This window comes from Agelaius phoeniceus, chromosome 4, assembly GCF_051311805.1.
Source record: "Agelaius phoeniceus isolate bAgePho1 chromosome 4, bAgePho1.hap1, whole genome shotgun sequence".
Taxonomy (NCBI): domain Eukaryota; kingdom Metazoa; phylum Chordata; class Aves; order Passeriformes; family Icteridae; genus Agelaius; species Agelaius phoeniceus.
The window spans coordinates 41,833,185-41,845,534 of record NC_135268.1 but is presented as its reverse complement, the minus strand read 5'-3'; the positions used below and the strand labels follow the sequence as shown (position 1 = coordinate 41,845,534).

Genomic DNA, 12,350 nt, shown 5'->3' with positions numbered 1-12,350 from the left:
GTACAGTAAGTAGTTGGAGAGAAAAATCACTGCTGAACATTGCAAAACATTAAAAACCCCATCTGGGAGTGTTGTGGGAGCTCCCACAACACTCCCAAAAGACAAGCTAAGTCACTACTGCCCTTGAAAGTATGAGATTCTCTAACATCAGTGGGATTATTCAAATACATAAAGTGGGCAAAACTGAACACTGAGTCCCAAGCTTGAAGCTGATGTAAGTTTTTTTCCACAGTTGTACGCAAGGCTATAATTGTATTAACAGACCTGCACTACCTAAGCAGTAACAAATACATGTTGTACAAAAGAACACAGGAAAAAAAATATTAAAAAGCACAACAACCACAAACACAAATTTCCAAGAAGCTTTCAAATATGGCATTTTCAACTGTCCTCTTATTTCTAGATGTGAATATTTTAAACCAGTAACAAAGTTCCCAACTGTGCTCAAATACACCTGGCAATTTACAAACATATGGCTAATGTCTCACAGCACTAGTCTTCAGTATTTGTATCTAATCAAAGAGGATAAAAATTATTTTATTTATAATATTCCACAGGTACACCATGAAAACTTTATGATCTCTATGAGAGAAAATAGTTGGGGGAAAAAAGTCCTAAAGTATCACCAGACAAGGCAACAAGTTTTCAGTCATTCTTTATAATCTATTACCTTCATTCTGACAATTCATTATGAGTTTTAGAAACAACATTAATCCAGTTTTTATTGTATTGACAAACTTGGAAAATCACTTTTCAACTTTTCTGACAGCAAGCCCAAATAATCTCCTGTATGCTTTCCAAATGTATAGGCTCTAAATACATGGAAGATAAAACTGAATCTAAAGCAAAATCACCACAAGACTTGCACCAATTTCTTATTAGTTTTTCCGATACAGGTCACCAATATAAATACAACCTGCAAACAAAGATACTGTAAATAAAAATACTGCAACTTGCACATCAAATGGGCTTGTCAGTCTCTCTTCTGTGCAGGCAATTCAGCTTCACAGCTGAGCCATGTACACTAAAGCATGGATTCTCTTAAGTACCTAGGGCAAAATCCCTTTTTGTTTGTTTTGCATGACTGACGCAGGTTAACAATTATTTCAAACACTACTACTCTGAAAAGGTCTTTATAATCTGTAATGAGAACTAAGAGAGTGTGGTCTCAGGACTTGGTTTCCCTTTCACCTGTAAGGCATTAATGAAATTATATTTATCCTATCCCTATAGGATGGCAAACACACAAGTGTTATGTCACTGTCTACTCTGTTAATGAGAGTGAAGACTCAAATTTTACCATCAAATATGAATAGTCTTGAACTTTTCAGGACTACAGAATGTATTAAATTGAATTAGTAGTGTACTCATTGAGGCAGTATTAGAACAAGTACATTCCATATCACATTTTGCTTTGCCTCAATCATACTACCTTTTATTCCGCTTTGAAAACACACATTTAAGGTCTAAAACTGAACAAAACTTCATATCCTCTATTTCTAGAGACAGTAAAGACAGAAATTTTATACTGCCTGCATTAAAAAAAAAAATCACCCAAGAATGCCAGGTGTAATAAATAACATTGTCCTGTATACCTTATCACCTTATTTACAAGGTAATTAACATGTTGTGAAGTATAGAGGAATTTAAGCATGAAGTTCGCCACTACTGGAATTTGCTGTTATAGCAAGTAGGACTGAGCAGTAGGCCTTACACAGCACATGATGCTCGTCAAAACTTCCCTCTGCAACTTGCAGCCAGCAAGCTTCGCCACAACCACCTTTCCTAAGTTCACCTGAGAAACATAAACCAAGGCCTTCATTTATAATTCAGTGCTGCTTTTTTCATAAGTTTATAGTGTCTTTTAGAAGTCAGTTTGGTTTTGGTTTTTTAAATAATAAGACTGCACTTTTTCCAACTGCAGCACCATATTTCATAATACGCACAAAGTTTTGGGGTGTCATTACTATTCAGCAGCAGCACTTCGGACAAAAGATACGTTTTTGAGGTATCTTGTGCACCTGTGATGCAGCTATTACAAACAGTCATTGAAGCCGGCGCACAGAGCCAGCATCCGTGTCCAGCACAGAGCCAGTATCCGTGTCCAGCCGGCAGAGCTGCCCGGGCACTGAGGGACGAGCAGCCTCGGCGCAGGGTGCTTCACTCGCCGGAGCATTTCCACAGGAGTTTTACGGAGCTCAGCCCGGGAGGGGCAGCACACACGGCGGGCTCCGGCCGGCGGGGGCTGAGCGGGTTTGGGCTCGCTGAGGCCTAGCGAGCACACGAGGCCTCCGGCAGCCCCGCACACGGCTCCGGGCGGGCCAGGGCAGCGGGGCACACGGCAGGGCCCCGCGCCCGGGATGCTCCGCCAGCCAGGAGGGGGGAGGCGGCCCCGCTCCGCAGCGCCTGGGGGAGAGGAAAGGGAGGGCGAGGAGCCAGCGCCTCCGCTTTGGGAGGGACTTGCAAACTTTGGTACCTGTCGGAACTCCCCAAACGCCAGCAACCCCCGGCCGCTCCTAGAGGAACTCTACAGGCTTCTCCCTCCCCGCCCCAACACCAACTCACGCCACAGGCTTAGAAACAAGCCTATAGCCGTGCCTGTGGGCAGGAGGGCACGGTGTGCCCGGCTGCAAGCAGGGACTTCTCCTGTCCCCCCGCTCCCCGGTCCTAGAGGGGACCCTCCGGCGCGCCCCCCGCCCGTCCCTCCCGGCGGGGCCGCTCCGAGCCCACCGCCCGCCCGGGCCTCGCCGCCTCCCTGCCCGCGCTCCACCTGTCCCGCGGGTCGATCCAGCTGGTCTGCTTGGTGTTGTGGTCGATGTAGAAGACTTTGCCGTCGTAATCCCTCGCCTCCTCCCAGCCATCGGGTAAGGGAAGCTGCCCATTCCCCGCTTTCCTAGGCATGGTCGGTCGGCGGGGGTAGCTGCTCCATAGGGACAGAAAGAAAGACGGGAAGCGGGAAAAGCCCCGGGCCGGGCCGGGGAAGGGGCCGGGAGCGGGGGCTCGCGGGAGCCCAGGGAAGCCCTCTGCCGGGTCTCAGTCCACCATGCCCGGCTGCCGCCTCGCCCGCGCCGTGGCGGCGGGTCAGGGCTGCCGGCGGAGCCCAGCTGCCGTCTGGGCGCGGGGAGCCCGGCTGAGCCCCGGGCGGCCGCGGCCGCCGCTCATTAGCATGAGATTAGCATCCATCTCATCTGCATGCACATTCCTCCCGCCGCATTCCTCAGGGTTAACCCTGGCCGCGCTGCCCGCCGGGCTGGGCCGGGCAGGCCCCGGCCGCGGATCCGGCGCGGAAGCGGCCGGCGGGGCAGCGCGTAGGGCCGGCCGGCGGGCAGGAGCGGGGCAAAGGCTGCGAGAGGGGCCCGCCTGCTTCCATCGAGCTTTGCCCGGGGGCTCGGCCTGCGTGGGGGCAGGAGACAGCCCCCCGCGGGGGACGGGCGGTGCCGGGCGTTCCGGCCGCGTCCCCGCAGCCTGGCGGGGCCGGGAGCCCCGCGGTCACCGCCGCCCCGCGGGGGACAGCAGCGCCCGGCATGACGGACACCGGCGCTCCCCATTCTTTGTCTGCGAACTTGCTGCGGCCCTGCACCGGGCGGCGCAGGAGACGCTGTCGCGGAGCATGTCCTGGCCCTCGGAGCGCGGGGAACGTGCCCCGGGCAAAGGCAGCTTGGCCGCTGCCTCTCTCCGTGCCCTGAGTCGGGGCGGTGTCGGGTCCCCTCTCCCAGCCGTTCAGGTCCCGCCAACCTCCCTTCACATCCTTGTGAACTCTCGCTAAAGTCCAGTAAGGTTAAAGGGGTCCTAAAAAGGACCTTGTTATTTAAAATACTTGAGTTCTAAATTTAAATACAAATGGGAACCCCTCTTTAACCATGGAAGTACCTAAACTTAGTGTCTTTAGTTTTGTTTTTGTATGTTTGTCGGTTTGGGGTTTTTTAACAGAATCATCAGTGAAGAATACGTGTACGCCATGGGTGCCCCGGACTGTTGTGGCCTGAAAAGCAAGCAGCTAAATCGCATTAAGTATAGACACCAGGTGTGAGTTACTGAGTGTTTATCTCTCATTTGCCACAGGAGAAGAGTACCCCAGGCTGGTTACCATGGTTCAGCTGATAGAAGGTAACTTAATGAGCTCTATTAATTTGCATGTGTATCTGATTCCCAAGATCTGGCACCAGAAGTAGAGCATCAATGGGGGAATATGACTCTCTAGTTTAGCAGCTAGAACTCCTAGGTAACTCAAGTCCCTGTTTCCTAGAATGTTTTATTTCTTTTCATTTAAGGTTACCGGTTTTAAGTGACAAGATTTTCCTGGGAGAGGAAGTCTCAAACCCAGAGCTGGTTTTGTGGTGGGGTTTTGTTTGTTTGGGGCTTTTGTTTGTTTTTGTTTTGTTTTGTTGTTGGGGTTTATTTTGGATTTTGGGGCTTTGTGTTTTGTTTTGGTTTTGTGTTTTTATAATGTCTGTTTATCTTCTCCATTATAGGTTTCTAGTACTCAGCTCTATAAATTATTCTTCTAGGGCAATTTACACTTATTAAGTACTGGACTTGTTCTGTGCATAACAAGTTTTTGGATTCCACTTCAGAGGCCACATATCTGATAAGCATTGAAGTAACTCATTTACAGCTATCTAAGTCCTACTGTTGGGTCTGCTCCTAAATAGAAAAATGTACCAGCAAGATATTATTTTAATTTAGCTAATTGCCTGTCTGGTACAGATAAGATCTGCATTTTATTATTTTATTCTGCAATCTTGGCTCCAAATGACCCATATGCCTCCCTCCTCCAGACTTTTTTGAAGATTTTGATGTCTAAGGTAATGTGCAGTGAAACTGTACATTAACTGTACTTCATACATGAAGTAAGGTCCTGGTAGTTAACAGTGGAGAAAAACTGATCTGTGGATCTTCTGAATATCCATAAGAGTTGAGCTGCTTAGGGAATGCAGCAGGATCATTGGCTATTAAAGAGACAGATGCATTTCTTTTCATTGACAATATTGTTTCAATGAGCTTTTTGATTTTTAGGGGCCAGTTTTCTTGTCCATCAGTAAAAAAGCATCCCCACATTTACCAAGCATTTAGTTTGTGTCCTTTTAAACATACTCAATTTTATAATTTGTTTATAGGTGTTGCCCTATAGTGAGAAATTACATGTGACAGTTGTGGGACAGGATAAAGTGAATTTCCTTTTCTGTTTTAAAGTTCATTTGCATTATCAATAAGACATTTCAAGATGTAAGTTGATAAAAATCTATAGAGGATATACATTTCTTTCTGCCAGTTACTGATCTTTGGCATTACCCAGGAGCTTTTATAACAATATAGCCTTTTTCATCTTAAAAAAGCAGGCCTGTTATACAGCAGCACTCCCGTACTCCTAGTCAGTCCCTAAATAATTCACACAGAAGAAAGAATAAAATTAGAAAATCTGTTATACCAAGACAAAACTGAAACATCATTTGTGTCAATAATTCCTCTGAAGGCAGTCATGGCACCTGAGGGAATACTCAGCTCCTACTCTCTGTCACCACCAAGGCAGGCAGACCCACATCTTTGATTTTTGATCAGATGAGATCCACATGGATGTCGATCTAAGTTATAACCATCTTTACCAATATAATACTTCTCATAAGAAGACATCAATATTTTAATTCTCCTAAATAAATGGAAATTGTAGTTCCTAAATTTTGAAAATGAATACACTGAAGTCATTGCATAGTTGTCTAATTTTTACATATATGCTTGTGTGTCAATATACAGATGTGCTTACACTGAAGTATAAACTGCTGCGTGGTGTTAGGCTCACCCCTTCCTCCCTCTATTTTCCATTGTTTGAGTACTTCATTGTATTTCCCTCCATTGTTAGAGTCTACAGTCCAGAATGCTGGTTTAGGGCTACTTAGGCATGACAGTGCTTGACAGCAGATGGACAAAAAGTAGGTGTTATTTGTGTAAACAGACCTTTAATATTGCCAGTGAGAACATATGGCTCTTTGAAGGTATTTTTTCAAGTGTACCTCCTGCATTTCAACTGATAACCTGCCTAGCATGTTGTGCTGACATTGTCAGCTGACAGCATACCACAGATTGTTTGGCTTAATTACATGAGACAGCAAAGTTCAGAAGATGTAAGCATGCTTTATTCAAAACACAGAAGGGTTCATATGAATGAAGTCTCCAAAAGCACAAAACAATCTAGCTGTGGCATGATTTAAGTATCAGAAAATATGATGGATAACAAGAGGTAATCAATGTGAAAGAGCTAATCATTCCTATCTTTTGCTTTGCATATGCATGTTTAAGTGGCCTGAAGAAATTCCCATGGTAAGTAGTGCATAGTTAAAGAATTGAGCTAAAGGGAATTAGAATCATAACTAGAAAAAAAATGTTTTGTGTTGACTAGAAGAAAAAATGTCTTTGTGAAAATTCAGAATACAAGTATGGAAATGTATCCAAAGGAAGTCTTCAAAGGCCTGTACTTGTATCCTGTCACATAACAAGAAACATACCCACTCCAGTCTTTGCTAATGTAGTTAATCTCCTGATACTCCCTGCTTGCTGCTTCTTTCATAATAAGGCTGTTCCTGGAACTGACTGTGATCAAATAAACCTGTGTTTGTACCTTGTCCTTCCCTAATAGGAGACTCCCCTAATTTGATGATCCACTGGAGTGTCATCCCTGGTGAAATGCACAGCTGTTACAGCTCTAACTTCTACTATCCTCAAATGCCTCTGAAGCAGGAGCTGCAGCAGTTTCCCTGAAAATTTCCATAGCTCAGCTTTCACTGCTTGCATGCAGATTTTGGGTATAGAATGAATTGTGAAGTATGGCAACAGAATTAATTTCTAGAAGCATCTGACAAAAATATTTATTGGTTACATTGGGGTTTTTTTTGAACAATTAAACCACCGAATATGTTCCATGAGTCTGACCTCCGTCACATGTAGCTACTGTAGAACTCTAAAAAGTAATCCGTATTTTCAGCATTATAAATATTTATTTAATAATGGTGAATTTTATCTGACAGCTATGGTTTCAAAGAAGAAAGCACACACCAAAAATTCTCCCATATACAGTGAGATTTTTACTTTTTAAAAGTGTTTTAAAAGTCCTGCAAAGAAAAACTGTGTACATGCATGAGGGAGGAAAGGAGGAGGAGTGCTGCTTTTACTGTTGTCAGCTTCTGATGCATGTATACATGTAAAAGATGACAGTAAAAGATCTTTGAATAATACTGTTTCTGGTTGAATTTATGATGAAGCTCTGCAGAATCGATGGAGCCAGATAATGTTTATGCTCATCCAGCTTTTCTTGTTACTCCAAAGCCTGCTCTATCCACTTACATCCATTTGAACAGCTTGCTGCTTAGACAGTTCTACAAAGATTTCCCAGAGTATCAGTGAAAAAAGACTATGCCAGGTTCTGCTTCAAATTAATATACTAGCCCTTTTTTCCCTGAATTTTGGCCTTTTTTTTTTTTTTTTTTTTTTTTTTTTTTTTTTTTTTTTTTGCTTTCAGGCATGCACAGGAGAAAATACTGAGCAATCACATGTTTTCAGTCATAATATGAATCTGAAAGTAAGCACAGAGAATGAGTTTAAATTAGTGTTAGTCTGATTAAAAGTTTAGAGTAGAAAATTAAAAGTTTAGAATGGAAATGATATGAACTTCGCCTCAAAGTTAGCTGTGGAAATGTGAGCAACGTTTTCATGGTAAAATCTTCTCAAACTCACCTCAAGGCACTCATTAAACTGATTTAACATTTCATTCTGTTAAGTCTGATTCATACTGCTGAAGTTTCTGTGGACAAAGAGAAAAGAAGATGGAGAATTTTGGTTGTTCCAAAATCCCTAGAACTGATGAGGTTCAAATTATTGTCTGATGCATATTCCCAAAAGATTCTTGATGCAGTCTTGGTATTAAACCTCCCATAGTAACAGTCTCACTGTATCTTTTGTGTATTTCTGATACTTGTACACACATTTAGGTTTCCTACATTTCGTCATGTCTGTGGAATTACTCTGTATATTCACTGCTGCCTAATAGCTTTGGAAAACCACAAAGCATGTCTGGTTAGCCAGGAAGGGTCCCAAGAGCCTGGTCTTCTCTTTTGGCCACATGTAAGAAAGAAGCTGGCCAGCAGTAGAGGATTACTGCTGATTGGCATGAAGGGAAGAATGGAGGAACTTCTCAGTAACAGCTCCTTTGGCAGTGAACAGCAGTTAATTTCTTGAAGTATTTAAGATGTTTTATGAAGTAGTATTCAAGGTCACAGGTTTACAGAGCTAATGCTTTTAACAGTTCCTCTCTACTGTTGCAAGGAGTTAAGTGTTCCCACCTCAGCCAGAAGAAAGCACTTAGTGTACATTTTTGTGTTGTATCTAAGGGGGAAACAAATGAAACATGAAATGTCATGTTTTAGCATCCTGAAGTACATTTCTTCTCTGTATTTTCTGTGTACTTTCAGGAACACTGTGCAGTGAATGAAGTAGACTGGAGTAATGGGGTATTTAACATGTGCATTACAAAAGAAAAAATTATTCTCTGACTGATGGAGAGGCTTCAGGAACCTTTCTTCTAACAAATGAAAAATTGTATTTTAAATGCAAAGAAGTATAGTTGCCAAACTAATATTAAAAAAGTGCTTCTTTTCCCCTTTACCCACTTTTCATCTCCTTCCCCTCAAAAATACAGTTTCTTTGCATGAGTCTGAAGTATTTTGATGTCTGACCTAGCCAATAACAAAGGAACCTCAATCCTATCTTATTGCTAAGTGAGGCTAAAAACCATGCTGCAAAAATGAAACCAGTCTGTGTAAATTTATAACAAAAATGGAACTGATCCATCAATACCATGATTTAGCACTTCTAGACTGCTAGAGATGTTGCTGATTTGTATGAATCATTCTGTGGCAATTTTCATTCTAGTCTGGTTATCCAAAACCCAGAATCCCAATGTTTGCACTTTTTGGAGGATTGAAACAATTTGACAAACACAGCATGATATTATTATGTCCACTTTTCAGTGAGCATCAAAAAAAGAATTGTGTTAAGTGATATGATGGAGTAAAAAATTCCTATATGAACTAGAGTAGGTATTAGAATGTTGGGTGCTTTCTGCTCCTGAACTGAATCTATTGAACTAAATTATGTCAATTTTATGATTTCAATATGTGATCTCAGAAATGCTTGGGATAAGCTTTATTATCACAAGGAAAACATTATAATTCATACAAAACCTCTTTTTTTTTTGTATCTCATTCCCAGGTAAAATATGTACAAAAGTTATCAATTTCATATGGTCAAGCATGTGTTATGAAATGTTTGTGTCCACATATAAGACACATGACAATATTTCAAGTTCTCTCTTTTGAATTTCTTTGTGGAAAAATATAACAAAAGCATAAATTGTAGTAAGCTGCACTTGTGTTTTCATAAGTGAAACACACTAATAAAGAAACAGCTTCCAACACCATAAAAAACTAACACTGAGCAAGAATTTAAAAAATATTTTGAATCTAGTCAAAGTCTGCAAAATTTAAGTATTAAATAATGCATAATCCTTGGGCTATGAAATGTCAGAGCTGTTGCTGATTACCAGCTGTTCTGTAAAGGTGAAAGCAAAAGGATATATAGTTGATGCTTATACCAAAGGAATCACAGGGATGATGGAGGTTGGATGGCTGTCATCTGGAGGTCATCCTGTTCAATCTGATTACACAGGGCCCCCTAGAGACAATTGCCCAGGATCATATCCAGGCATTCTTTTTAGTATCTGCAAGGATGGAGATTCCCCAGCCTCTCAGGTCAACCTGTTCCACTGCGTGGTCACCCTCACAGGAAAAAGATGTTTCATGATGTTCAGAGGGAAACTCCTTGTCTCAGTTTGTGACCATTGCCTCTGATCCTGTCACTGAGCACCACTGAAAAGAGCCTGGCTCCATGTTTGCATCCTCTCTTCAGGCATTTCTATACATTAATGAGGTACAATTGAGCCTTTTCTTCACCAGGCTCAAGAGTCCTCTTTGCTCAGTCTTTTCTCATGTGCGAGGTACTCCAGTCCCTTAATCATCCTTGTGTGGTGCTTTGCTGGACTCTTGCACAGGACAGCCCATCATTGTGGGACAGCCCACAACCCAGCATGCCAGATGTGGCCAGTGCTGAGTAGAGGACAAGGATCACCTTCCTTGGTCACCTTGTATCACCAAGGATCACCTTGGCCTGCAGTGTGTACTGGTGCATGAGGTCCTCAGGTACAGGACCTTGCTTTTTCTTTTGTTTTGCTGAACTTCGTGATATTCCTGTTTGCTCATTTCTCCACATCTTTAAAGGGTTTAAAGATTTTAAAGATTGCCTTTTAGATCAAACATACCAAACCAAAGAATCTGCTGAACTGCAAACTGTCTTCTTGAACTGTAGGCCAGAGGTGCCCTGGCAAGCCAGCGACTGGATGTTCGGAATGAGTGGTGCTTTGCTTTTAGTCTCTCTAGACAATCAGAACAAGTAATAAACTGTCTCAGGATTGTGGTCTCTGCAGCTGTCAGTGGTGTTGTGGACATCATCACTCATAAAAGACCTTGGTTCTTCTACAGAAGCATTAATACATGACTGTACAACTCAATATGTCATGTTCAGTAATTGAAACAAATTGAAGTGTGAGTGGGTTAATATAAAGAAAAATGGTGTTTTCAAATATTGATTCAGAAATTCTCTGATCACTTAACATGGACACCTTTTTTCCCAAACATAATTGGCAAAGAAGAACAATACTCTTATGCAGCAGCGTGCTTTTTGCTCCAGGAACACAGAAACAATAAGTTTGGGCTTTCTTTTAGATTGCATAATTAGGTCTTCCATCCCAAGGAAATAAAGTGGAGCATGTCTTCAAAATACAGAACGAGGTACAACTTCCATCTAGTTTCACCCCCTCTACTTAAACCAGGATTCACGGTGATTTTGATCTACCACTGATGGTCACTGTGCCCCCAGTATGTGCTGTCATACCTATACCAAGCTTGCTGCTCCCTTCTCTGGAGGACCCCCACACCCCCACTTCTTGGAAGAGTGTTGTAAGTGGCTGTAGTCCCTCTCTCCCTGCTGCTGCGCACAGGCGGCAAAGGACCATGCTGCCAACAGTGACATCTGCTGTTCCAGTCAGTGCCTGGGGCTGGCATTTAAACCATTCACCTCAGCCAGAAAAACAGAGTCCCTGTCAAACCAGGAGTTCTTAGCCTGGGTTCTGCTCGGGAAGGGCGCTGAGTGGAGGGGAATGTGCTGCACATCCTGCAGTGGCCTCAGAACAGCACCAATAGCTACTCTAGAGCTGGAAGAAGACTCGGTGGTTCCATAGAGTTCAAGAAGCATTTGGCCAACACTCCCAGATACATAATGTGATTCTTGGGGTTGTCCTGTGCAGGGCCAGCAGCTGGAGTCAATGATCCTTTGAGTACTTTCCAACTCAGCGTATTCTGTGACTCTAAGGAGCAGCAACTGGAGATTGAGGGCTGTAGACACCCTTCCCATTGGTGTGCCTTCTACACTGTTTTCAGGAAAGGAGCTGTTCCCAAGCTACCTGTGACATAGCTAATCACAGATGCCAAGATGCTGTTAAGAGAAAACAAAGACCTGTCCAATGAAACCAGATTTTTAAAATTTTAGATGGTTTTCATAGATCATGGGCAATCTAACACAAGATTGTTTTGTTTTATTTTGGGTAGAAGAGGCAAGGAAATACTCTGAGGCAAGGAAGGAGAAGATAATGAGTTGTTTATGAAAAGAGATTTTCTTCAATGAAGTAAATCCTTAAATCATGTTTCAGAAAACAAAAAATAGAATAAAAATCTCAAAAGCACATATATGCACATTTTGTGTCCATAATACTGCATGAAAGAGTAATGCTTTTATATATTTATCTTTAAGAGCTCTTTTTCGATGTATCAGCATAAATGAAGAAAAACTGAAAATAGATAAAACTTTCCCACTGTAGTGAACTTGCAGTGCTGTTCCTACCTGTAATCCTATAAGGCAAGAAAGAAAGGATAATGATACATTGCCTTTTAATGCAGCAGAGTTTACAGTAACACATTCACAGTATTCCACATCTGTGCAATATACTTCTCTAGCAGTCTCATTTTAATAATATATTCTCATCCATTAAACTCACTCTGATGAGCTTGCAGTGAACCATGACATTTCCAAATCAAAGTAAAATAAAAAAACCAAACAGACTGAAGAGCTAAAATTCTTTTTCATAACCTTTTACTTATTTACAGAGGGTTCATATGTTTAAATATACAAAACCATAATGACAGAATACTTATGAGGTTTTGTCATGTCATATTTTTTTGAAACCATGTCAA

The 12,350-nt window shown here is 42.3% G+C and overlaps 2 protein-coding genes and 1 long non-coding RNA gene across 4 annotated transcripts in view; 2 read left to right on the top strand and 1 right to left on the bottom strand.

Annotated features, from left to right (window-relative positions):
* Window positions 1–3,118, bottom strand: part of WWC2 (WW and C2 domain containing 2) — a 95,399-nt gene extending 92,281 nt beyond the window's left edge. Inside the window, exon 1 of the mRNA XM_077177391.1 lies at window positions 2,771–3,118. Within this exon, the coding sequence (XP_077033506.1) occupies window positions 2,771–2,901 (131 nt within the window). The 5' untranslated portion in view covers window positions 2,902–3,118. The remainder of the gene's footprint in view (window positions 1–2,770) is intronic.
* Window positions 1–12,350, top strand: part of DCTD (dCMP deaminase) — a 211,024-nt gene that overhangs the window by 149,036 nt on the left and 49,638 nt on the right. The window lies entirely within an intron of this gene.
* On the top strand, window positions 2,780–7,137 carry LOC143693966 (uncharacterized). The gene is made up of 3 exons (XR_013182099.1): window positions 2,780–2,864; window positions 4,063–4,107; window positions 6,632–7,137. It is a non-coding gene; the product is annotated as an uncharacterized LOC143693966 (long non-coding RNA).